At 46.8% G+C, this 26,256-nt stretch overlaps 2 protein-coding genes across 2 annotated transcripts in view; one reads left to right on the forward strand and one right to left on the reverse strand.

The window, feature by feature from the left end:
- The window catches only part of Gfod2 (glucose-fructose oxidoreductase domain containing 2), a 35,781-nt gene extending 19,205 nt beyond the window's left edge, over positions 1 to 16,576 (forward strand). Inside the window, exon 3 of the mRNA XM_004661684.2 lies at positions 14,832 to 16,576. Coding sequence (XP_004661741.1) covers positions 14,832 to 15,730 — 899 coding nt within the window. The 3' untranslated portion in view covers positions 15,731 to 16,576. The remainder of the gene's footprint in view (positions 1 to 14,831) is intronic.
- Positions 16,577 to 24,458: 7,882 nt separating this feature from the next.
- Positions 24,459 to 26,066, reverse strand: C1H16orf86 (chromosome 1 C16orf86 homolog). Its single transcript, XM_004661562.2, has 4 exons — positions 25,992 to 26,066; positions 25,536 to 25,762; positions 24,973 to 25,151; positions 24,459 to 24,898 (listed from the first exon to the last, which is right to left on the reverse strand). Exons 1-4 carry the CDS (start codon positions 26,064 to 26,066, stop codon positions 24,459 to 24,461), a joined length of 921 nt encoding a protein of 306 aa, XP_004661619.1.
- Between the last annotated feature and the right edge of the window lie 190 nt (positions 26,067 to 26,256).

Below are 26,256 nucleotides of genomic sequence, written 5' to 3' on the forward strand. Positions count from 1 at the left end.
CAAACCTCGAACCAGGGTCCTTAGGCTTCACAGGCAAGTGCTTAACCGCTAAGCCATCTCTCCAGCCCAGGTATTTTCTTAAGTTTGTACTAAAAGGTATGATTCTGTTCTTAAGAGAAACATTTAAGTTTGCTAACCCTTTTCCTTGTACTATCACGATAACAAAAGTTGGGGCTGGAGAGATGGTTAAGTGGTTAAGACCTTTAAAATCTAAGGACCCAGGTTTAGTTCCCCAGTACCCACATAAGACAGATGCACAAAGTGACATTTGCAGTGGCTAGTGGTCCTGGCTCACCCATTCTCTCTCTCTCCCGGTATCTCTCTGCTTGAAAATTCAAAAAGAAGGGGAAAGGGAAAAGGAAAAGGAAAGGAAAGGAAAAACTGCTGGGCGTGGTGGCACATGCCTTTAATCCCAGTATTCCAGAGGCAGAGGTAGGAGGATCACTATGAGTTCAAGGCCACCCTGAGACTATGTAGTGAATTCCAGGTCAGCCTGGGCTAGAGTGAAACCTTACCTCAAAAAACCAAAACAATAAAAAAGAAGGGCTGCAGAGATAGCCTAGCAGTTAAGGTGCTTACCTACAAAGCCAAAGGACCCAAAAAATACAGAATAAAAAAGAAAAAAAGAAAAGCTTTTTTATTTAAATAAAAGGGGGATTTCTCTCTCAAATAAGTAAATAAAAGTAAACAAAACAAATTTTTAATGGGTCAGGAGAGATGGCTTAATGGTTAACTGCTTGCTTGTGAAGCCTAAGGACCCCATTTCAAGGCTCAATTCCCCAGGACTCACATTAGCCAGATGCAATAGGGGGTGCACACATCTGGAGTTCGTTTGCAATGGCTGGAGGCCCTGGCGCCCCCATTCTCTCTCTCCCACTCTCTCTCTCTCTCTCTCTGCCACTCTCAAATAAATAAAAAAAATTTGTAAAGGGATTTCTTAGATAAAACATATAACTTTGGGGCTAGATTGGAGAGATGGCTTAGCGGTTAAGGCACTTGCCTACGAAGCCTTAGGACCCAGGTTTGATTCCCCAGGACCCACGTAAGCAGATGCACAAGGTGGCAGATGCATCTAGAGCTTGTTTGGAGTGGCTGGGGCCCCTGACCTGCCCACTCTCTCCCCACCCCCCGATCTCTATCTCTCAAATAATATCTTTTATCTCTCAAATAAATAGTAATAGTTTGTTTTTTTTTTTTTTTTCAAAAAATGGGGGGGGGGTGCTAGGGAGATGAGTTAGTGGATAAAGTATTTGCTGTATAATCCTAGTGCACCTATGGCAAGAAGGGACTTGAAAGCAAGAGAATGATGTTCACATTCCCCTAGCCTTGCAAATGCAGTAGTGAACCAGGAGAGATTTTGCTTGAAACAGTGGGACTGACACCCAAAGTTGTCCGCTGGCCTCTACACATGTGTGCTGTGGCATGTATATGCCCATACTCACATACATGAACATACACATATGCACACACACAAAACCATAAAAGTGGCGTTATTCTTTGGCTGCTCCTCCACCCTGCTGTGTGAAATCATTTAACTAGTCCCAGGGCTGGGGAAATGCACCTGAGCCTGAGCCCACCTCACTCCCTGTGGTGTGTTGCTGAGGAACAGAGAAGAGGTATGAGGGCCAATGGGGCAGCTCCAGCGAGCCTTGTTAAGGGAGATGTGCGGCTTGATACATGACCCCCACCCCATCAGAAAACCTGAGCTAAAAAGCACTTAGGGGCCTGGGGTTACTCTCAGTGGTGACAGTATGTGCTTACATGTTGGAAGCTCTGGGTTTAGCCCCAACTCTGAAGAAGAACATACCCAGTGACCATATTCCCGCTGCTAGGAGACCAAAAGCAAGTTTAAGCCCTCTGCAATCTCTCCAGAAGAGGGAGTGCTGGTAATCAGAGGCTCCTGTGCAAGAACCTGGCTATCCTGTTATTTTGTTTGTTTTGTTTTTCAGGCTGACCTTGAACTCACAGCGATCTTCCTACCTCTACCTTCCAAGTGCTGAGATTAAAGGTGTGTGCCACCATGCCTGTCATGGCTACCCTGTTTTCTTTGCACTGTTCCCTGCCCTGACTTGTGTGACAATGAGCTAATCATTCTCTTGTCATCCTGCCAGCACCTGATGTATAACTTTGGTTGCTATTTAGGGCAGAGCAAGAGAGTGAAGAGTTTCCTAAATTGAAGCAGCGCAGCGACAGCACATGCTGCTGTTGCACATGTGCTCCTTGTGACATCCCTGAGGTTCGCTGTCCTGGGAGTTCAGAGCCCTCCCTCCATATGTGTTCATGATAAATGCTCTGTGGAAGGTCACAGTGACCAGGGAGGGAATAGGAAGTTTCTTAACTTTCCTCTTGGAGTGGCAGGATGATCTGAAGGGCTTAAAACATTTGTTCTGCCTTTGTTAAGATGTGAGCCAAAAGGGTTGGGCCTATTTCTATGAAGCCTGATAAGCTGTACATATAATTAAAAAAAAAAAAAAAACCCAAGCTGGGCGTGGTGGCGCATGCCTTTAATCCTAGCACTTGGAAGGCAGAGGTAGGAGGATCACCATGAGTTCGAGGCTACCCTGAGACTACGTAGTGAATTCCAGGTCAGCTTGAGCTAGAGTGAGACCCTACCTCAGGAAAAAAAAAAAAAAAAAAAAATCCAGCACGCAAAAGTTTGGGGCAAGGGGATTGCCATGAGTTTGAGCCAGCCTGGGCTATGGACTGAGACCTTTGTCTTAATTGCCTACATCTGCCCCTCCAAAATAAGAAAACTCTGTTCATTTTGGGAGGGAGGGTTGTTTTGTTTTTGAGGCAGGATCTCATATTAGTCCAGACTGACCTTACTCTGTAGCCTGGCCTGGCCTCAAAGTCATGACAGTCCTCCTACTTCAGTCTCCCAAGTGCTAGGATTAAAGGTGTGTGCCATCTTACCTAGTTTATGTTCATACTGATTTTCAAACATCTGTTTCAAAATAAATTTTCAAACTACTAAATGCCATTTGCCTGAAAAATGCAACTTTCGTATGAATCTTAATATCTGAGTCACAAAAGGGCCTTTTACAGGAGTTGTTAAATTTTTATTTATGTGTATTTGGATGTGTGTGTACCTGCCAGAGTCTTCCCCCCTGCAAACAAATGCCTATCCGGCTTTACATAGGTGGTTAAGGAGTTGAACCCTGGCTGGCAGGCTCCTTCGCCTGCTAAGCTACGTTGTCTGTTCAGCCTCTCTTGTGATCATGGTAAAAGAAGCCTGGTTGACTGAGCAGTGCTGGGCCAGTGCTCAACCAAAACTCAGAGAACTGTACAGAAATCTGAGTCGTTTAGCAATGAAGTAAGGATTTTGACAACAGAAGTTTCTGACTCCAAAACTTAAGTTCTGTACCAGTAGTTGGCTCTTTCTAGGTAGTTGGCTGACTTGAGGCCCGTCCATCATGTGAGATATCAGCTATTTGAATGAAGTTTTGTTTTTGTTTCAAGATGGTAATTCTTTTTTTTTTTTAATTTTATTTATTTATTTATTTATTTGAGAGCGACAGACACAGAGAGAAAGACAGATAGAGGGAGAGAGAGAGAATGGGCGCGCCAGGGCTTCCAGCCTCTGCAAACGAACTCCAGACGCATGCGCCCCTTGTGCATCTGGCTAACGTGGGACCTGGAGAACCGAGCCTCGAACCGGGGTCCTTAGGCTTCACAGGCAAGCGCTTAACCGCTAAGCCATCTCTCCAGCCCAAGATGGTAATTCTTGATTATAAAATGGTCAATGGTAACAATTGTTTACTGCTGAAATATAGCTAGATGAGTTCCCTTGCTAATCCTGGGGGAACGGAATCCATCCATCAGGACAAGCTGTGTATACCCTGCAATGGGTCACCAGAAATCATCTGCATTTGTCACTGCCCCATCCAGAAACACTCAGAAAACATCTAGGGGACTAGGGGCATGAGGACCAGCATAGTTGCAGGTGTACAGACCCAGGGAGGCACACTCTGGACCTGCGTCAGGGACATCAAGGTTGGGAAGTTGCCTGTGATGGCTTATGTTGATTGTCAGCTTGACAGGATTTAGAATGCCTCTGAGGGACTATCTGATTAGGTTGAGGTAGGAAGACCTACCTTAACTGTGGGCAACACCATTCTTTGCCCTGGGATCCTGAACTGTATGAGGAGAGCGCTGACTAATAGCAGCATTCATCACTCACTGCTTCTTCCCTGGGAAATGAATATGGACAGCTCTGCCTCAAGTTTCTGCTGCCATGCCTTCCCCTTCCTGATAGGTGGACTCTGAAAGTAGGATGAGCCGTGTGTGGTGGCACATGCAGCACTCCAGCGGCAAAGGTAGGAGGATCCTTGTGAGTTCGAGGCCAGTCTGAAACTACAGAGTGAAATCCATGTCAGCCTGTGCTAGAGTTAGACTCTACCTCAAAACATTTATTTATTCATTTGCAAGTGGAGGGAGAGAGACAGAAAGAGAGAGAATGGGCATGCCAGGGCTTTTTGCCACTGCAAACGAACTCCAGATTCATGTATCACTTTGTGCATCTGGTGTTACATAGGTACTGGGGAATCCTTCCTAGGCCATCAGGCTTTGCAAGCAAGCACCCTTAACCTCTGACCCATCTCTCCAGCCCACGTGTGTATTCTTGTGTGTGAGTGTGAGTGTGGGTATGCCACAGTGTATGTGTGATCAGAGGATGACTTTCAAGGATCATTCCCCATCTTTCACCCCATTTTGAGAAAGGGTCTTGTTATTTGTTGTTCACTTCTGTGTTTTCCAAGCTGTCCTGTGAGCTTCTGGAAAATTCTCCTATCTCACTATTGGCATGCTAGAATTATAGCACCTGCCATGGCTTTCTGGCTTTTACCTGGGCCTGGGGTTTTGAACTTAAGTACTCAGACTTGCGCAGGCAAGCATTTTATTCACAGCACCAATTCTGCCCAGTCCTCTCTTTCTACAACTTTTTTTCTTTTTTTTTTCAGGTAGAGTCTTATTAAGTTGCCCGTGCTGGCATTTATTATCCTCCTATGTTATCCTCACAAGTAGCTGTATTATCAGACCCAACTTATCTATTTGCTTGGGCTTTTTCTGTGTTCAAGGTAGGGTCTTGCTATAGCTCAAGCTGTGCTTGTTTTATTTATTTATTTATTTACTTTTTATTTATTTTGGTTTTTCGACCTACCTCTGCCTCCTGAGTGCTGGGATTTCAGGTTTGTTTCTTTTTTTGTTGTTTTATTGTGTTTTTTGGCATGGTGCATGATAGACAAGTATTCTGACCATCTCCAGCTTTTTGTTACTTTTTATTTTAATATTTTGTTTTTATTTATTTATTTGACAGAGAAAGAGAGAGAGAATGGGTGTGCCAGGGCCTCCAGCCACTGCATATGAACTCCAGGTGCATGCGTTCCCTTATGCATCTGACTAACGTGGGTCCTGGAAAATCGAAACCTCGGTCCTTTGGCTTTGCAGGCAAATGCCCCAACTGCTAAGCCATCCTTCCAGCCCTTGTTTGGGTTTTTTAAGACAGGGTCTCATATGGCCCAGTATGACCTCAAACTTGCTATGTAGGCAAGGCTGGCCTTCAACTCCTCATCCTTTCTCTACATCCCAAGAAGTGACTATTGTTATAATCCAGCAAGGCTAGAGATAAGGTTTAGAGGTTAAGGCCCTTGCCTGCAAAGCTAAAGAAGTTAGGTTCAATTCTCCAAGACCCACATGAGCCAGATACACAAGGAAGAACATGTGTCTGGAGTTAGTTTGCAGTGGCTAGAGGTCTTGGTGTATCCATTTTTTCTCTATCTGTCTCTCTGTGCTCCCCTCTCTCTCTCTCTCTCTCTCTCTCTCTCTCTCTCTCTCTCTCTCTCTCTCTCTTTTTGTTGTTGTTGTTTTTCAAGGTAGGGTCTTATTCTGGTCCAGGCTGACTTGGAATTAACTATGTAGTCTCAGGGTGACTTCTAACCTACAGTGATCCTCCTACCTCTGCCTCCCGAGTGCTGGGATTAAAGGCGTGCGCCACCACACCCGGCGCTTCTCTGTTTCTTGCTGTCTCAAATAAATAAAAAGTACTTTAAGGGCTGGAGATATGGCTTAGTGGTTAAGAAGCTTGCTTGCCTATGAAGCCTAAGGACTCAGATTCGATTTCCCAGGACCCATGTAAGCCAAATGCACAAGGTAGCACATGCATCTGGAGTTTGTTTGTAGTGGCTAGAAGCCCCAGAGTGCTCATTCTCTCTTAATCTCTCTCTCTCTCTCTTTTCCTCTTTCTTTCTCACTCTCTCAAATACATATTTTTAAAAAAAGCAACAATAAAGCTGGGCATAGTGGTGCATGCCTTTAATCCCAGCACTTGGGAGGCAGAGGTAAGTGGATCACTGTGAGTTCAAGACCACCCTGAGATTACAGTAAATTTCAGGTCAGCCTGAGCTAGAGAATGAGACCCTACCTCGAAAAACAAAACTAAATTAAGCTAAACAAAGAAGAAAAAAAAAAAAAAAGCAGGGCTGGAAGGTGGCTTAGCAGTTAAGGTGCTTGCCTGTGAAACCTAAGTACCCAGGTTCAATTCTCCAGTACCCACATAAGCCAAATGCACAAAATGGCCCATGCATCTGGAGTTTGTTTGCAGTGACTAGAGGCCCTGACATGCCCACTTTCTCTCCTCTCTATATATTTGCCCCTCTCTCTCTAATAAATTAATAAATTAAAAATAAAAAACTGTGGGGGGGGAGGGAGGGAATTTCCATGGGATGTTTTTTTATAATCATGGAAAATGCTAATAAAAATTTTTTTAAAAATAAAATAAAATAAAAACTAACAGCCAGACATGGTGGTACATGCCTTTAATCTTAGCACTCAGGAGGCAGAGGTAACTTAGATGAGGCAGGTGGTTTGACAGCTGACTAGATTCCAGGTTTGGTTTGAAGATAGCCTACTGGATTTATTGAAAGTAAAGTGTGAGAGGTGACTCCAGTGATTTTGGTTCAAGAAACAGAGAGTGGGCTGGAGGGATGGCATAGTGGTTAAGGTACTTGTCTGCAAAGCCAAATGACCCAGGTTCAATTTCCCCAGTTCCCATGTGTCGCAGTCCAGTTTGCATTGCTGGTAGAAATCACCCAACCAAGAGCAGCTTCTGGGAAAAAGATTTATTTTGGCTTACAGGCTCGAGGGGAAGCTCCACGATGGCAGGGGAAAATGATGGCATGAGCGGAGGGTGGACATCACCCCCTGGCCAACATAAGGTGGACCACAGCAACAGGAGGGTGTGCCAAACACTGGCATGGGGAAACTGGCTATAATACCCATAAACCCACCCCCAACAATGCACTCCCTCCAGGAGGCGTTAATTCCCAAATCTCCATCAGCTGGGAACCTAGCATTCAGAACACCTAAGTTTATGGGGGACACCTGAATCAAAAAACCACACCATGTAAACCAGATGCACAAGGTGGTGCATGCTTCTGGAATTCATTTGCAGCAGCTAAATGCCCAGGCTTGCCCATTCTCTCTATCTGTCTTTTTTTGTTTTGTTTGTTTGTTTGTTGTTTTCCAAGGTAGGGTCTCACTCTAGCTCAGGCTTACCTGGAATTCACTAGGTAGTGTCAGGCTGGCCTCGAACTCACGAGGATCCTCCTACCTCTGCCTCCTATGTGCTGGGATTAAAGGTGCACCACCACACTTGGCCTATCTATCTGTCTATCTATACTTATTTATCTGCTTCTCTCTCTCAAATAAATAAATAATAATATTTTAAAAAGAAGTCAGGCATGGTGGTGGAGGTAGGAGGATCACTGTGCATTTGAGGTCACCCTGAGACTACACAGTGAATTCTATGTCAGCCTGAGCTAGAGTAAGACCCTATCTCAAACAACAACAACAAAAAAATTGTGTGTGTGGGCTGGAGAGATGGCTTAGCGGTTAAACACTTGCCTGTGAAGCCTAAGGACCCCAGATCGAGGCTTGATTCCCCAGAACCCATGTAAGCCAGATGCACAAAGTGCATGCCTGGAGTTTGTTTGCAATAGCTGGAGGCCCTGGTGCACCAATTCTCTCTCTCGCTGTCTCTCCCTCTTACTCTGTCTGTCACTCTCAAATAAATATATAAATAAAAATAAACTAAAATATTAAAAAAAAAAACAGGGAAGAACTGAGGAAAGGAATCCCCAGAGCTGTATTTTGGATTCTACTTCCTGTATCTTAAATGTTTTAGGGAGTAATACTGCTCTCTATCTAGTTTCCCACATTGTTTACAGGTACCACATAATCTTTGTATGCCCATATCTTGGCATGCGCCCAGGACTTTAGCAATTCTAACTCTTGGCCCTTTCTGTCCTTGGTGACTTGGCACATGCAATGCCCTCTCTTTGGATGCCCTTTGCCCCTGCTCCCTTAACTTCTTTGTGACTCCCCAGTGAATCCTTCCTTGATCCTGCCATATGTACCAGAAGTGCTCTGTGCTCCTACCAGACCAAGAACTTGGTCCCTCAAGAAGCCTATAGCTGAGGGTGGAAAGATGGCTTAGCAGTTAAGGCATTTGCCTGCAAAGCCAGATTCCCCAGCACCCACATAAGCCAGATGCATAAGATGGCACATGAGTCTGGAGTTCGTTTGCAGTGACCAGAGGCCCTGGTGTGCCCATTTTCTTTCTCTCTCTGCCTCTTTCCCTCTCTCTTTCAAATAAATTTTTTAAAAATATGTTTTTATTTTTATTTATTTATTTGACAGAGAAATTGGGGGGGGGAATGGGCATGCCAGGGCCTCCAGCCACTGCAAATGAACTTCAGATGTGTGCACCCCCTTGTGCATCTGGCTTACGTGGGTCCTGGGGAATCGAACCTGGGTCCTTTAGCTTTGCAAGCAAATGTCTTAACTGCTAAGTCATTCCTCCAGCCCTCAAATAATTTTTTTTAAAAAAATAGTAATAATTAAAAAGCAAAAAGAAGAAGCCGGAGCCTTTTTTAGTTTTGTGAGGTACAGTCTCACTGTAGTCCCAGCTGACCTGGAATTCACTATGTAGTCTCAGGGTGGCCTCAAACTCATGGCAGTCCTCTACCTCTGCCTTCCAAGTGCTGGGACTAAAGGCTACCATCCCCAGCTTGCTTTTCTTTTTCTTTTCTTTTTATTTTTCTCAATTTTTATTAACATTTTCCATGTTTATAAGAAATATCCCATGGTAATGTCCCCTTCCCCCCTTCCCCTTTGAAATTCCACTCTCCATCATATACCCTCCCCATATCAATCAGTCTCTCTTTTATTTGATGTCATGATCTTTTCTTCTTATGATGGTCTTGTGTAGGTAGTGTCAGGCACGTTGAGGTCATGGATATGCAGGCCATTTTGTGTCTGGAGGAGCATGTTGAAAGGAGTCCTACCATTCCTTTGGCTCTTACATTCTTTCCGCCATCTCTTCTGCAATTGACCCTGAGCCTTGGAAGATGTGATAGAGATATTGCAGTACTGAGCACTTTTGTTACTTCTTTCCAGCACCATGATGCCTTCTGGGTCATCCCAAGGTCACTGCCATCTAAAAAGAGAAGGTTCTCTACCAAAAGTGAGAGTAGTATTAATATATGGGTGTGAACATTAAGAAAAGGGCTTACTGGGTAGTTTGATAAACATTGTATATACATTTAGCCAACAGCCGCAGATGTTACACTCCTAGGGCTCATGACTACCCCTGTATTAAGTTTTCAGGATCAGGGATATATTCCTTCCCATGGAGCGGGCCTCCAGTCTAATTTGAGGACAGTTGGTTGCCACCATGACAGATGTGCCACTATTGCACCCATTGGCTCACTTAACCTGGCTGGCAAACATAAGGCTTACAGTATCCACTGTTGATTATCTTCACTGGTAAGCCGGGCGTGGTGGCGCACGCCTTTAATCCCAGCACTTGGGAGGCAGAGGTAGGAGGATCACCGAGAGTTCGAGGCCACCCTGAGACTACAGAGTTAATTCCAGGTCAGCCTGTACCAGAGTGTGAAAAACCAAAAAAAAAAAAAAAAAAAAAAAAAAAGATTATCTTCACTGGTGATTTCTCTTTCTCCCATTGAACTGCATGCAGAATGGCTTCTTCCAGCTTTCTGTCAGTTGGTCTACATGGAGGAGGTTATCAGCTCAGTTCCAGCAGATTTCTTAGTGGCCTTATAGCCCAAGTATGTGGAGTCTTCATCAATAGGGTCTTACCGTCTATTCCTGGTAGGAAACCAAGGGCCTCGGCAATGGTCTGTAGTGTTTTTGGGGCATCAGGGACCTCCCTGGCCAACAATTCACTGGAGGTTTGCTTTTCTTTTTAATTGTTTTATTTTAATTATTTATTTGAGGGAGAAAATGGGTGTGCCAGGGCTTCTAGCCACTGCAACAGACACACATGTGCCACCTTGTGCATCTGGCTTTATATGGGTATTGGGGAATCAAACCAGGGTTCTTAGGCTTTGCAGGCAAACACTGTAATTGCTGAGCCATCTCTCAATCCCACCCATGGCCTCTTGAGATAACAGGGTTGCTGGGGTTTGAATCACCCACCATGGGCAGTATCTGTATAAGAGTAATGGAATACCAGGATATCTTAACCTTCCCCAGCTTACTATGATTTGAAAACCTGTGTCTAGTCCATACAGTTTCTTAGGCTTTTTAAGTTTGCTATTGAAAGTATTGGCATGGAATTTCCTTCTTCTGGACCTATATACTAAGCTACAGGAGGAGTCCTTACTTGCTACTTGTAGTTATTGTCCCTGCTTCATGAACTTCCACCTTGAGCATGAAGGAGTGCTAATTATTACCTTTCTATTTCCTCATCATGGAAGTGGTATAGGGCGCGCTGTGGCTCTCTTGTGTGCGCGCGCTCTCTGTCTGGCTTTGTCTAGCTTTGTTTTGCTCTCTGAATGCATTCTAGCTGCAGCGCACCCAGAATGGGTATGTGGGCAGAAAGGCTGTTTTCACTCCCTTTCCCCTCCTACTTCAGGCAAATATTTTCTGGCCCTTCACCCACACCAATTTGTGCGCCATTGTTTTCAGAGAACCATCTGGGGGACCCTGAGGGCCCTCTCTGGAGTTCTGACTGAAATGTCATACCCAGCCCCTGGAATACAGACTAGATCTTACCTCAAGTTCATACTCTTATAAATCCATTAATAGTGCAAGACATGTTCATGATGTGCACCTGCCCTTATCCCACATCTATTAGGCAGAGATCTCAGAGAAACAGAAGTGTGGGGGGTGAGGATAGATATTTAAGAAATTGGTTCATACCAGGTATGGTAGTTCATACCTTTAATACCAGCTCTCAGGAATTTGAGAGGACAATCTCAGTGAGTTCAAGGCTGTCCTTAGCTATAGAGTGAGTTCCAGGTCAGCCTGGGTTAGAGTAAGACCCTGCCTCACAAAAAAAGGAAGGAAAGCTGGGTGTGGTGGTACACGCCTTTAATCCCAGCACTGGGGAGGCAGAGGTAGGAGGATTGAATTCGAGGCCACCCTGAGACTGCATAGTGAATTCCAGGTCAGTCTGAGCTAGAGTAAAACCCTACCTTGGGGGGAAAAAAGGAAGGAAGGAAAGAAGGGGGACTGGAGAGATGGCTTAGAGATTCAGGTACTTGCCTGCAAAACCTAACAACTGGGGTTCAATTCCAAAGTACCCACATAAAGCCAGATACACAAAGTGGCATGTAGCAGACAGCTTCATGTTGTTGTTGTTGGGATGAACTTCCAAACCAGGCACAGTTATGGGAGGAAGAAATTTTTATTGAAGCTTGCATATCCAGGAGAAGTTCCATAGTGGCAGAAGTTGGTCCCCTTTTCACAGGACCAAGGAAAGAGCAAGCAAAGCCACCACAGCAGCACAGGCAAGCACACTTCAGAAACTCTAGGCAAAGCTCAAGCACTTTGTCTCAGGGTAGCCTTGAATTCACAGCAATCCTCCTACCTCTACCTCCTGAGTGCTGGAATTTGAAGTGTGTGCCACCACACCCAGCTCTAAATTACAAACTTTTTTTTTTTTTAATTTTGCTTATTATTCTTTTTTTTTTTTTTTTTTTGGTTTTTTCGAGTTAGGGTCTCACTCTGGCTCAGGCTGACCTGGAATTCACTATGTAGTCTCAGGGTGGCCTCGAACTCTCGGCGATCTTCCTACCTCTGCCTCCCGAGTGCTGGGATTAAAGGCGTGCGCCAGCACGCCCGGCTAAATTTTGCTTATTATTTATTTAGTTATTTGAGAGCAACAGACAGAGAAAGAGGCAGATAGAGAATGGGCATGCCAGGGCCTCCAGCCACTGCAAACAAACTCAAGATGTATGCACTACCTTGTGTATCTGGCTTACATGGGTCCTGGAGAATGGAGCTTCGGACTGGGATCCTTATGCTTCACAGGCAAGCACTTAACCACAAAGCCATCTCTCCAGCTCTAAATTACAAACGTTAATAAAATCCTGAATATATTGGAGTCCATACATTCAAACTACCACATCACACATGCATCTGGAGTTCACTTACAGTGGTTGGAGGCCCTAGTGTGACCATTCTCTCCCTCCCCAGCCCCCCATCTGTCTCTCTTCTCTTTATCTATTGCTCCCTGCTTGCAAATAAATAAGTTAAAAAAAAAAATCTAGAAAGATGGCTCAGCAGTTAAGGTGCTTGCCTGCAAAGCATAACAACCCGAGTTCAATTCCTCAGTACTCACATAAAGCCGGATGCACAAAGTGGCACGTGCATATGGAATATGTTTGCAGCAGCTGGGGTCCTTGGTGCACCCAATTCTGTCTGTCCTCTATCTCTGTCTGCTTGCAAATAAATAAATAAAAATATTGAAAGAAGCCGGGTGTGGTCGCTCACACTTTTAATCTCAGCACTTGGGAGGCAGAGGTAGGAGGATCGCTGTGAATTCAAAGCCACCCTGAGACTTCATAGAATATTCCAGGTCAGCCTGGGCTAGAGTGAGACCTTACTTTGAAAAACCAAAAAAAAAAAAAAAAAGAAGAAGAAGATATATGTGTGTGTGTATCGATATATATATTAAAAGAAAGAAAGGCTCATATACTTTGTAGGGGTAACAAATCCAAAATCTGTAAAACAAACTAGCATGCTAGAAATTCTGACAAGAGTCTATGTTACAGTTTTGGTCCTAAAGAAATTTTGGAAACAGAATTCCATTCTTTGGAGAGGACCTTAGTTTTTTGATTTCACAAGTCCCACCTATACTGTAGAACATAATCGGCCTTACTTAGTCTACTGACTTATATGCTAATCATGTCTAAAAGAATACCTTCACAGAAACATCTAGCCTGGTGTTTGATAGGCCTCTAGTGTAACTGAATTAATGCATGAAATTTGCCATCAAGACCCCCACCACCCTTTTCACTTTCCAGTCCTGATGTGGTCTTCATTTCCCTTACAGACCTATTCCTTGGGCTGGAGAGATGGCTTAGAAGATAAGGCACTTGCCTGCAAAGTCAAAGGATCCAGGTTCAATTCCCCAGGGTTTATGTGAGCCAGATACACAAGGTGGCACCTGCATGTGTCTGAAGTTCATTTACAGTGGCTAGAGGCCCTGACACGCCCATATTTAAGCCAGGGCTGGAGAAATGACTTATGGTTAAGGCATTTGCCTGCAAAGCCTAAGGATCCTGGTTCGACTCTCCAGGACCCATGTAAGCCAGATGCACAAGGAGGCACATGCATCTGGAATTCATTTGCAGCTGCTGGAGGCCCTGGCATGCCCATTCCTCCCCCCTTTCTGTCTACCTCTTTCTCTCAAATAAATAAATGAAATATATTTTTTAAAATATATTTAAGCTAGGTGTGGTACATACCTTTAATCCCAGCATTCAGGAGACAGAGGTAGGAGGATCACCATGAGTTCAAGGCCACTCTGAGACTACATAGTGAATTCCAGGTGAGCCTGAGCTAGACCCAAACCCTACCTTGGGGGGAAAATAATGCACACACACACACAAGTTTAAAAAAAAAAAAAAAAGAACCTATTACTTGGGCTGCAGTGTGTCTGAGGTAGTTTTTGCTTTGCATTCATGAGGACTAGGTTCCATACCCAGCACCTCTCTTAAATGAAATGACCCAAAACTCATTTTTTGGTTTTCTGAGGTAGGGTCTCACTCTAGCTCAGGCTGACCTGGAATTCACTTTATAGTTTCAGGGTGGCCTCAAACTCACAGCAATCCTCCTACCTCTGCCTCCCGAGTGCTGGGATTAAAGGCATATGCCAACATGCCTGGCTTCAAAAAGCCATATCATTTGAGACCATTTTCTTTCTTTTAACCCCCCCCCCCCCGTAGGGTCTCACTCCTTCTCAGGCTGACCTGGAATTCACGGTGTCGTCTCAGGGTGGCCTCGAACTCACAGTGATCTCCTACCTCTGCCTCCTAAATGCTGGGATGAAAGGAATGCACCACTGTGCTTGTCTGAGACCGTTTTCTTTAGGCTCTTTTTTATCTCAGTTCACCTTCTACTTTCCATGGTAGGCTCTTCTGTGTTTATTTGCCTTGGAGAAATTAGATGTCTTTTGGTCTCATGTAGCACAGAATGGCCTCAAATTCACTCTGAAGCAAATGATCTTGAGATTCTGATCATCCTACCCCCACCTCCTAAATGCTGAAATTACAGGTGTGTGCCACCTGGCTTATGTGATGCTGGTGATACAGCCCATGGCTTCATGCACGCTGGGTAAGCACTCTGCCAACTGAGCCACATCCCCAGCCCTGTTACTCCTGAAATTTCTGGTTCCACCTCACAAATGCTGGGATTGTTAGGTATATGTCACCAAATGTAGCTTGTGAAATAAAGAGGTTTTTTTTTTTCTTACAGTGTAAAAACCTTCTTGGAACTGAGATTTTCCCGGTTTGTTTTATTCATAGGAATCGGGAAGAATGTGGTTTGTGAGAAAGCAGCAACGTCGGTGGATGCCTTCCGAATGGTGACAGCATCTCGCTACTATCCGCAGCTAATGAGCCTGGTGGGCAATGTGCTGCGCTTCTTGCCTGCCTTTGTGCGCATGAAGCAGCTGATCGCAGAACACTATGTGGGTGCGGTGATGATCTGCGACGCCCGCATCTACTCAGGCAGCCTGCTCAGCCCCAGCTATGGCTGGATATGTGATGAGCTTATGGGCGGTGGGGGCCTGCACACCATGGGCACCTATATTGTGGACCTGCTGACACACCTTACTGGCCGGAAAGCTGAGAAGGTGCATGGGCTGCTCAAGACCTTTGTGAGGCAGAATGCTACCATCCATGGCATCCGCCACGTCACCAGCGATGACTTCTGTTTCTTTCAGATGCTCATGGGCGGGGGTGTATGCAGCACAGTGACACTCAATTTCAACATGCCAGGTGCCTTTGTGCATGAGGTCATGGTGGTGGGCTCAGCAGGACGTCTTGTTGCCCGGGGAGCCGACCTGTATGGGCAGAAGAACTCTGCCACACAAGAGGAGCTGCTAGTGAGAGACTCCCTGGCTGTGGATGCAGGCCTGCCTGAACAGGGGCCCCAGGACGTCCCACTGCTTTACCTGAAGGGCATGGTCTATATGGTGCAGGCCTTGCGCCAGTCCTTCCAGGGGCAGGGGGACCGCCGTACCTGGGACCGCACCCCTGTCTCCATGGCTGCCTCGTTTGAGGATGGGCTGTATATGCAGAGTGTGGTGGACGCTATCAAAAGGTCGAGCCGATCAGGGGAGTGGGAGACTGTAGAGGTGCTGACAGAGGAGCCGGACGCTAACCAGAACCTGTGTGAGGCGCTCCAGCGGAACAACCTGTGAGCTTATATGCATGGGCTTCCTGCCACAGGGTGGAGTGGACTGGGAGCAGACGGTAGTGTCTTTCGTTGAGTAAGTCAGCTAAGCCTGGAGCTGGGAGGAGACTGAAAGTGGCCCAGGAAAATGCCTCATCTCTCCACTCATTAACTCCTCAGACTTGCAGGGCAGTTTAGGCTCTGCTGCCATAGCTCAGGCAAGCATGGTGCAGGGTGGGGCTGCTACCCAGTCTCTTGTGCCTCTACCAGTGAGCAAGGCCAGTGAAAGCTTGTGGGCTGTTCAGCCTCATTTATGGTCTGACAGCATGACAGAACCCAACAAGAAGCCCGATTGGCTGAGGCCTGAGGAAAGATGGCAAGAAGCCTTGCTTTGTTGGGCTGGGGTTTCTCAGGAACTGTGAGGGCAACAGGTCATCCCTCACTCACCTTCCCATGTGAGTAGACCCTTCCAGATCCCAGGCTGACCCTTCCTGCAGAGAAGAGAGTATCAGTTACACAGCTCTTAGAGGCACATGACCTAGGGAAGAGGGCCTTTTGACTTGGCAGAGAGGAGACGAGGGGAACTGTAGAACATCAGGTGAGTGTCAGTAAATAAGTCAGAAAACATGACATTATACTGTGTGGTCGTTTGTTTGGCAGTTGGGTCTCTTCAATAATGAAAGGCTTGTTTATTGCTTTAAATTGTTTTGTCCTTTCCTTGTGGCTGCAGAGCATCTCTGAGCCTGTTATGGATCTGTCACCATCTGCTGGGCCATACAGGTTCTTGTCACTGCTTGTTCTTATCTCTGGCTTATCCCAGATGGCTAAGTCCCAGAAGTTCTCCAAATAAAAATGTTTTCTTGGGGCTAGGAAATGGCTTAATGGTTAAGGTGTTTGCCTGTGACGCCCAAGGACCCCGGTTCAATTCCCCAGGACCCACATAAGCCAAATGCGCAAAGAGGCGCATGTATCTGGAGTTTGTTTGCAGTGGCTGGAGGCCCTGGCACGCCCATTCTCTCTTTCTCTCTCTGCATCTCTCCCCCCCTCAAATAATAAATAAATAAAGTAATTTGGGGGGGGGGTTCGAGGTAGGGTCTCACTCTAGTCCAAGCTAACATGGAATTCACTATGGAGTCTCAGGGTGGCCTTGAACTCACAGCAGTCCTCCTACCTCTGCCTCCCAAGTGCTGGGATTAAAGGCGTGCGCCACCATGCCCGGCTTTAACTAAAATATTTTTTTAAAAATGCTTTCTTGCAGGGCATCTTGGCACATGGTTTTAATTCCAGCACTCAGGAGGCAGAGGTAGGAGGAGGCCAGTCTGAGACTACATAGTGAATTCCAGGTCATTCTGGGCTAGAATAAAACCCTACCTCAAAAAACAAAACAACAACAAAAAAAGTTTTCTTGGAGGAAAGGGCACAAGGCTTCCTAGTGTCAAAGCTGCCGTTTCTGGTAGCTAGGACAAGACCCTCAAGTCTCCTGAGCTGGAGATCATGAAGAGTTCTGTTCTTGAAGGCATGGTGTGGCTCTGGGAGAGCCCTCACAGAACGGAGGAACTTGAGGAAGAAGGGGCCCATGCCACTCCTTGGAGCAGGTTTGACTGGCACAACCAGCCAGTCACCAGCCATGCTTATTAACTGACTGTTGCAGGCAGACAGGTGAGTGAAGGGAGCACATCTGCCCCTTTGTTTCCTTTGCCTGCGGGATTGCAAAGCCTGGATGAACCCTGTTCCCTTCTTGTCTTCCTCTTTCCCCACCCTGGACTTCTGGCCAAAAAAAAGCCCAGGGAGTACCTGCTCTTCCTCTTGGCAACCCTGTTTCCTATAGTGTCCTAATTTCAAACATTGTCTTTGTGAGGTAAAATAAGGTGCTTATGATATTCTGGGGCCCCAGAGTAAACACTTCATGCATATTATTTAATTTAAACTCTAATCCACTTTTATAAAAATGTACTTATTTTGTGTGTGTTCCTATGTGAGTGCTGGTACACACATGCTGTGACACACTTGTGGACAGAGGACAACACTTGAGTGTGGGGCCTCACCTTCCCCATTCTTGGAGTCAGGGTCTGTTGTTCATTGCTGCTTACACCAAGCTAGCTGGCCCTCAAACTTCTAGGGGGCTCTTCTGTTACTTCCTCTCCCATCTCATTGTAGAGGCATGCTGAAATTATAGACAACATCCAGCTTCTGACTTTATGTGTGGATTCTGGGGATCTGAACTTGGAACCTTAACACTTACATAGTAAGCTTTTCATTATTATTATTTTATTTATTTGAGAGAGAGAGGCAGATAGAATAGGTGCACCAGGGCCTCTAGCCACTGCAAATGAACTCCCAGGCACTTGCATCAACTTGTCCTTTGGCTTTGCAGGCAAATGCCTTAACCCCTAATGGTAAGTTTTTTATATACTGAGCCATCTCCCCAGCACTGAAAGTCACTGTTAACATCCAAGTTTGGTGCCACATACCTGTAATCTCAGCACTTGGGAGACAGAGGCAGGAGGGTCGCTGCAAATTCAAGGCCAGCCTTATCTATGTTGAAAGTTTCAGGCCCAGCCAGGGCTACACAAAAAGACCCTGTCTTAAAGAAAAAAAAAGAAAGAAAGAAAGAAAGCACCCAGGAGGCAGAGCTAGGAGAATCACTGTGACTTCAAGACCACCCTGAGACTATATAGTGAATTCCAGGTCAACCTGGGCTAGAGTGAGACCCTACCATGAAAAACCAAAATATAAATAAATAAAGCCAGGCATAATGGTATACACCTTTAATCCCAGCACTCAGGAGGCAGAAGTAGGAGGATCACCATGAGTTTGAGACCACCCTGAGACTACATAGTGAATTCCAGGTCAGCCTTAGTTAGAGTGACACTCTACCTAGACAAAAACAAAAACAGCCAGGCTTGGTAGTGTACGCCTTGGGAGGCAGAGGTAGGAGGATCGCCATTAGTTTGAGGCCACCCTGAGACTACATAGTGAATTCCAGGTCAGCCTGGACTAGAGTGAGATCCTACTTTGAAAAACCACACACAAAAAAAAAGCCAGGTGTGATTCAAGTTTGATTCTCTAAAACCCATGTAAGCCAGATGCACAAGGTGGCACTTGCATCTGGAGTTCGTTTGCAGTGGCTGGAGGCCCTGTTGCACTCATTCTTTCTCTCACTCTCTGTGTGTGTGTGTGTGTGTGTGTGTGTGTCTCCATCTCTCAAATAAATAAATTTTAAAAAGCTCAGCCGGGTGTGGTGGCATATGCCTTTAATCCCAGCACTTGGGAGGCAGAGGTAGGAGGATCGCTGTGAGTTAGAGACCACCCTGAGGCTCCATAGTGAATTCCAGGTCAGCCTGGGCTAGAGTGAGACCCTACCTCGAAAAAACAAAAAAAAAGGGGGGGGGGTGGAGAGATGGCTTAGCGGTTAAGCGCTTGCTGTGAAGCCTAAGGACCCCAGTTCGAGGCCCGATTCCCCAGGGCCCACATTAGCCAGATGCACAAGGGGTGCATGCGTCTGGAGTTCATTTGCAGGGGCCGGAGGCCCTGGCATGCCCATTCTCTCTCTTTCTACCTCTTTCTCTCTCTGTCTGTTGCTTTCAGATAAATTAATAAAAATTTAAAAACAGGCTTAGCGGTTAAGGTGTTTGCCTGCAAAGCCAAAGAATCTCAGTTTGACTCCCCAGGACCCATGTAAGCCAGAAGCACAAGGGGACACATGCATCTGGAGTTCATTTGCAGTGGCTAGAGGCCCTGGCATGCCCATTCTCTGTTTCTCTGCCTCTTTCAAATAAATAATATATTTTAAATTAAAATGAAAGATAATTTTTTTAAATAATTTAGACCAGAAAATGGAGGCACAGAGAGGCAGTCATTTGGTCACCTTCTGACCCTTAAATGGCTTTAACAGCAACATTTAGAAATTTCTCAGAGGACACCCAGACATTACCCTCCTACAACAAGAATCAGCCTATCCTAAGCTAAGAGAGCAACTGCACAGCACCCATCTTAAAACGGAACAAGGCCCATATTGCTTGTAGTAATTCAGGTTTTTCAGAATCTTACCGTTCAGATGTGCCTCTGGGCAGATGGTGGCAATAGCCCTAGTGCAAGACTAGGGCCTGGGGTCCTCTGAAGGCACCCCTTCAATCTAGGCTCATCCCATCATTTTCCTGACATCTTTCCATCATGTGTTTTGGGAGCATCAGCGATTATAGTCATTTGGAATTAGGTGAGTTGGACATCACTGCCTGGATGCCTGTGGCCAAGAAAACCTCTGGATGACTGAGTCCAAAACTGGTTCCAGGCTTGTCCTGCAGCGCCCCCTCCTGGAATAAGGCAGCAGTATCTCCCTGGACTTCTTCAAAATCTCATATCAATACTTCCTCTGGTGAGTTTCTCTAGACTAGTTAAAATACAGTTAATTTTTTTTTCCCTTTGACACAGAAACCAGAAGAGAACTTCCGAAATACCTTTTGCTTAGTCACAGCCTCCAAGCAAATCTAGGCATTGTAATCCAGAGGTGACTTCACCTCCTCACTTCCCTGTCGGATTCACCTTTCTCTGTTCTGCTCTTTACATTGCTGCCCAAGCAACTGCTTCACAATTGCCAGCCAGTCCAAGACCTCTGATTGTGTGCACTCCTTTATCAACCCCAGCCTGATACATCCTGGGTCCCTGGTAGCAGTGCCCTCTGCGCCAGCCACACTGAGCATCTTCCTCCCAGGCAGGTGTCCTTCAGTATAGCTGCCTTGACCAAGGTGAAGCAGTGGTCACGCTACCACTTATGGTTTATACATGTCCCCTTGAGTTGTGCTGCCTCAGAGTTTCTCCTTAGAACTTCTAAAAAGTGACTTTGTTCCTCTGTGGCTCCCACCACCCACCTCACATAGACAAGCCCACAGAGGTCAGGGTTCAGGAATTGTTTTCTGGTCCTAGAGCTTGCTTTCCAGTGCTGTCCTTGCCCTCACTTTTAGCCTTGTTCACCAGATTGCAGATCTCAGCCTGCTGGGGTCAGGCCTTATAGAGCCCCTCCGGTCCACAGATTCTGTGGAACTCAAGAGAATGGGTCTCAGGTCTATTGTAAGGCCAGTCTCTACACCTCTCCCTCCCCAGTCATCAAGGGGGGGTGTAAATTATGTAGCTCTGTGAATTATCTTGAAGAATGAGTGCTCACCTGTCTGGACTCTATGAACGGTCCCTATGGGGAGTATGGGTGAGGAAATCATTACCAGGGATGTCTATAGGCAGAAAAAAGAAATGTTCTGACTCCATGGTTTGCCAGTGACCTTTGCTATGTACCAGAAAGCATTCAGATGACCTCCCAAAAAAGGGGGAAGCCTATAATAACGCTAGAGGATCATGCCCGTTCTGTTTTCTTTTCCCTTTTTTTGTTTTGTTTTGTTGGTTTGAGGTAGGGTCTTGCTGTAGCCCAAGCTGACCTGGAACTCACTCTATAGTCTTGGGGTGGCCTCGAACTCATGGCGATCCTCCAACCTCTGCCTCCTGAGTACTGGGATTAAAGGTGTGTGCCACCACCTGGCTTCCAGTTTCACTTTTCACTTGTGTTTGATCAACCCATTCCATCCAATGACCAATGCCAGGCTTCTTTCAGAGGCCTTGCATGTAGTCGTAGACTTTAGATAGCTTCCATTATTAAGATTCATAACTGGGCTGGAGAGATGGCTTAGCGGTTAAGTGATTGCCAGTCAGGCCTAAGAACCCTGGTTGGAGGCTCGATTCCCCAGGACCCACGTTAGCCAGATGCACACGAGGTGTACACATCTCGAGTTCATTTGCAGTGGCTAGAGGCCCTGGCGTGCCCATTCTCTGTCTATCTGCCTCTTTCTTTCTCTGTCTGTCGCTCTCAAATAAATAAATAAAAATTTAAAAAAAGATTCATAACTATCATCTCTTTTTTTCGGTTTTATTTATTTATTTGAGAGGAACAGACAGAGAGAATGAGGCCGATATAGAGAGGGAAGAGAGAATGGGTGCACCAGGGCCTCCAGCCGATGCAAACGAACTCCAGATGCATGTGCCCCCTTGTGCATCTGGCTAACATGGGTCCTGGGGAATTGAGCCTGGAACCGGGGTCCTTAGGCTTCACAGGCAAGCAATTAACCACTAAGCCATCTCTCCAGCCCTATCATCTCTTTTTAATATCGTACTTATTTAAGAGAGAATAAGAATGAATGGGTGAGCCAGGGCGTGGTGGCACACACCTTTAATCCCAACCTCCAGAGGCAGAAATAGGAGGATCGCTGTGAATTTGAGGCCACCCTGAGACTACATAGTGAATTCCAGGTCAGCCTGGACTAGAGTGAGACCCTACCTCGGAAAAAAAAAAAAAAAAAAAAAAAAAAAGAGTGGATGCTCCAGAGCCTCCTGCCACTGCAAACAAACTCCAGATGCATGAACTACTTTGTGCATCTGGCTATACATGAGTACCTGTGAACCAAACCTGGTAGATTTTGCAAGAAAGCGCCTTTAACCACTGAGCCATCTTCCCAGCCCCTTACCTATCTCTGTGGCCCCTTCCCTACCTCACTTCTGTCTTCCTGCCTTGGTACCTTTGAAGGGGCCCCTCTGGTGAGGTGGATGTGATCCAATATATCCTTGAGAAGCCCACAGTCTAGTGAAGATGGCTACAACCCACAATGGCAACAGCATGCAGATGCTACAAATCCAGGACAACACTGGTGCATCCTGGCTCAGCAGAAAGAGGATGTGTGTCAAGAATATGTACTGGGCTGGAGAAATGGCTCAGTGGTCAAAGCCACTTGCTTGCAAAGCCTGATAGCCTGAGTTTAATTCCCCAGTACCCATGTAAAGCCAGATGCACACAAAGTGGTGCCTGTCAGTGGAGTTTTGTGTTTTGTTTTTTTCCCTAAGGTAGGCTTTCACTTCTAGTCCAGGCTGACCTGAAATTCACTATGTGGTCTCAGGGTGGCCTCAAAGTCATGGTGATCCTCGAGTGCTGGGAGTAAAGGTGTGTGCCACCATTCTCGGCTTTGAGTTTATTTTCAGTGGCAGGAAGCCCTGACATCCCTGTTCTTTCTCTCTCTCTTCCTCTCCCTCTCTGCTTGCAAATAAAGAGTATGTGCACACTAGCCAGGTGGAAAAATGTGGGAACAGCCAGGCGTGGTGGCGCATGCCTTTAAATCCTAGCACTTGGGAAGCAGAGGTAGGAGGATTGCTCTGAGTTTGACGCCAGCCTGAGACTACATAGTGAATTCCAGGTAGCCTGGGCTAAAGCAAGACCCTACCTCTAAAAACCAAAAAGAAAACTGTAGGAACAAAGGCATTTTACGCAGGGAAATCCCCTTTTGCAGAATGGAAGTCAGAAAAGGTATGGCTGGTCAGTTATAGGCAACCACTGAGGGGCAGGGTGCTAGAAGAACAGCACCAAATTAGCCACCAGTGACAGGATTAACCACCAGTGATAGCATTAGCCACCAGTGATAGATAGAAGAACAGTGATACCACCAAGGGTGGCAGGTGTGTGTATGGCAGGATTGCTGCGTGGATCTGTGGGCCCAGAGACTATAAGCAGGGGAACTTGTGAGGCTCCTAGCTAGAGATGAATGTAGCCCAGGCATGGGTACTGACCTTGACATCTAAGAGGGTGTATTCACTGGCCTGAGTGCCTGATTCACTTTTAAAGAGTCGGAGCAAAGGACAAGATGCCATCTGAGGTGACAGCCAGGATTTTTGTTTTTTGAGGTAGGGTCTCACTCTAGCCCAGGCTGACCTGGAATTTACTATGTAGTCTCAGGGTAGCCTTGAACTCATGGCGATCCTCCTACCTCTGCCTCCCGAGTGACAGGATTAAAGGCATGCACCACCACACCCGGCTTTTTAACAGCCAGGATTTTGACTTGAACAAGTGCACAGATGAGACGCAGAAGGAAAATCAGGTTGGAGAAAGGAGAAAATGGCATTTAATATGGAATCTCCTGTGTCTGAAATCTTTGAAAGACACATAGGAAGACTAGCAGGCTTGTGTGTCCATAACAGCCTATACTGACTTCCTGGCTCTTCCCAGAGTCCCCCCAAGGGTTGGAGGCATCCAGTGAGCAGAGCGGAGAGCTCCAAGAAGTACGTTTACTGTCACCGCCAGCTCTGCTTCCAGGATAAGGCACTGACACTCCCTTAGCAAGGGCCATTCTGTAGGCAAGCTCTGGTTCAGCTTCTGTGTCAACTAGTGGAAAATATTCAAAATCTGCCGTTCTTGGGGCAGGCAAATGAACTTGGCCACCTCAGATGGGTGTCCCAAGTTTGATCCCTTTGAGGTCAGGCCAAATGTAGGCCCTTCCCCAGGAATCAGGGAATAGGATCAAATACTTGCTCTCCATGACCTTTCTTTCCTCTGTCTCAAGTCCTCTTCCTCACCTCTTTTATCATTACCATGATCCTGCCTGACCCTCAGATAAGAGGAGACTAAATACACAGAGATGGGGCCCACTTGTTTCTCCCACTCCTGCCTCTGGCCTGTGATGGCGCCCAGGAATCTCATTTGTAAACCAGTCAGGCCTCTACCTTCGCATGACTAAGGCCTTCACCCTTCTCTCCAGCGTCTTTCCCAATTCAAGCATCATATTTGGGGAATCGTAGTTTTAAAAAAGGAAAAGTGTTTATTTTCAGCGAGTCCAAGTTCCCAAGTGAGGACAGGGGCTAGACTCCCTTGTTTACCTCATAGCCTAGGACTACAGGCTTACAGCCCTAGTTCAGGCCTGGAGGGAGGGGATATTCCCACAACAGGCAGATGGTCACTTGTACTGAGGGGAGAGTGGGGGCACAAGGGGAGCAGTGCAGACACTCAGCATCTTGTCAATATCCACCTGGGTTGACTTATCCATCTCAATCTTGAGGTTTCCACTCACCTTCAGGCTGGATGAACACACTGGCTCCTCCCCAGCCTCCCCTCCCAGGCGGGGAGCAAGAGCATGTGTGAGGGGCACTAGCCCATTTGTGCACGGCGCAGCAAGGCCTAAGCCCACCTCACCTGCCACGGGCAGCAAGGCCTGTGGCTGCAGCTGTTCCACGCCTGCCTCCTCAGGAACCAGGGCCAGCTCTGACTGAGGCTCCGCCTCAACCTCCCTGTCCCCCTCCCCTGCCTGGTTCAGCTCAGGGTTGCAATAGTTGATATACTGGTACAGTGGTCGCAAGCGCTGGGCCTTTCCTGCAAAAACCCGAGGCAAGACAAGGGCTAGAGCACCAGGCTGTGTCATGTCAGGCCCTGCAAAGAAAGCAAGAAGGGAAAACCCAGGGACTGTCACTCACAGTCCAGCCCCAAGGTCTCTGAAGATGCTACGGTGACTGCAGCTGGAAGCACAGGAGGCCCAAGACTCTTGCGTTTCTTGGTTTTCTTGTGCTGTTTGGCAGATGGGGAGGATTCACTGTGGCTGCCCTCTGGCTCCTCTTTCTGCTGCAGCATCCTCGGTGGCAGTTCGGCTTCAGCCCTAGGATGGGTAGAGTGGCTAGGCCCTGGGAGGACTGATGGTACCCAAGCCAAAGGAGAATGGCTTGAAAAGAAAACTTCAGCTCCTGTGTCTTGACCCTAGGGTTTAGCCTTATTTACCTACCCACCACCCTAGGGCTAGATACTAGTCCTGGTCAATGGAGCTCCCAGGCCCAATAACAGCACCCATATAACAGTCCAAAGACCTGGTGGCTCCATTTCTCTTGGTGTTCCCTACTCTAGGGCTCTTGAGGAACAGGAATGGGGAGTGATGATAATAGCAGGGGACAAGGATTTGCCTTGCAGGAGAGCAGGATTTAGGAATCTTGGGGTGTGAGGACAACCCCAAAGCCCTGAAACTCCTCCACTCTGAAAGATCCCTCACTTGATGGGTTTTCTCTTAGGCCCATGGCTGGGCCGCACGATGGAGGCCATAGTCCTGGAGTCTCTCTCCTTTGCTGCTTCCACCTCCGGATTGAGTCCCTTTCCCAGCTTGATTCCATCCTTCTGAAGCTCTGGCCCGGAGCTGTGTCCTATTGGACATTTGTCTTCACCTAAGGTTCTGCAGGCATCATGTGCTGGCACCAGGTCCTTGTCTTCTGTCACTGGACACTAGAGGTGACACAAAGCCAACTAGTTACCATGGCCAGGCAAAGAATGTAGGGATCAGTTATTCAAAGCCCCAAATTAGCTACAAAATACAGGATAAAGGCCACCAGTTTAGTGCCTTCTTTACGGGAAGGGCTTGGTCCTACAGTTAGGAGGTCGGGTCACCCAGAGTTCTGCCCCTCTCCCCTCAGCATTACAGCCAAATGTTTTAAGTCTAAAGGGCCTGCGTCACCTCAGGGCTCTCTGAGACCTGGGCTGATCCCCTAACTGCCTCATTTTGGGCCTCTGGCTGCCCCTTGGTTTCCATGGCTGCGCGGGGTCAGCGCATCCACCGACAACTGCTAGGGAAGGAGCGGGGGTCCAGAGGGGCTGGACCGGTGGCGGCTGAGATGATAGAGGAAACCGGTCCAGAGACTAGACTAGCTCAGCTAAGAGGGGAGTCAGGTAGTGGCTCCTCATCGGGAACTACAAATCCCAGAAAGCGTTTCGCCGGTCGT

Source organism: Jaculus jaculus, chromosome 1 (assembly GCF_020740685.1).
Source record: "Jaculus jaculus isolate mJacJac1 chromosome 1, mJacJac1.mat.Y.cur, whole genome shotgun sequence".
Classification (NCBI taxonomy): domain Eukaryota; kingdom Metazoa; phylum Chordata; class Mammalia; order Rodentia; family Dipodidae; genus Jaculus; species Jaculus jaculus.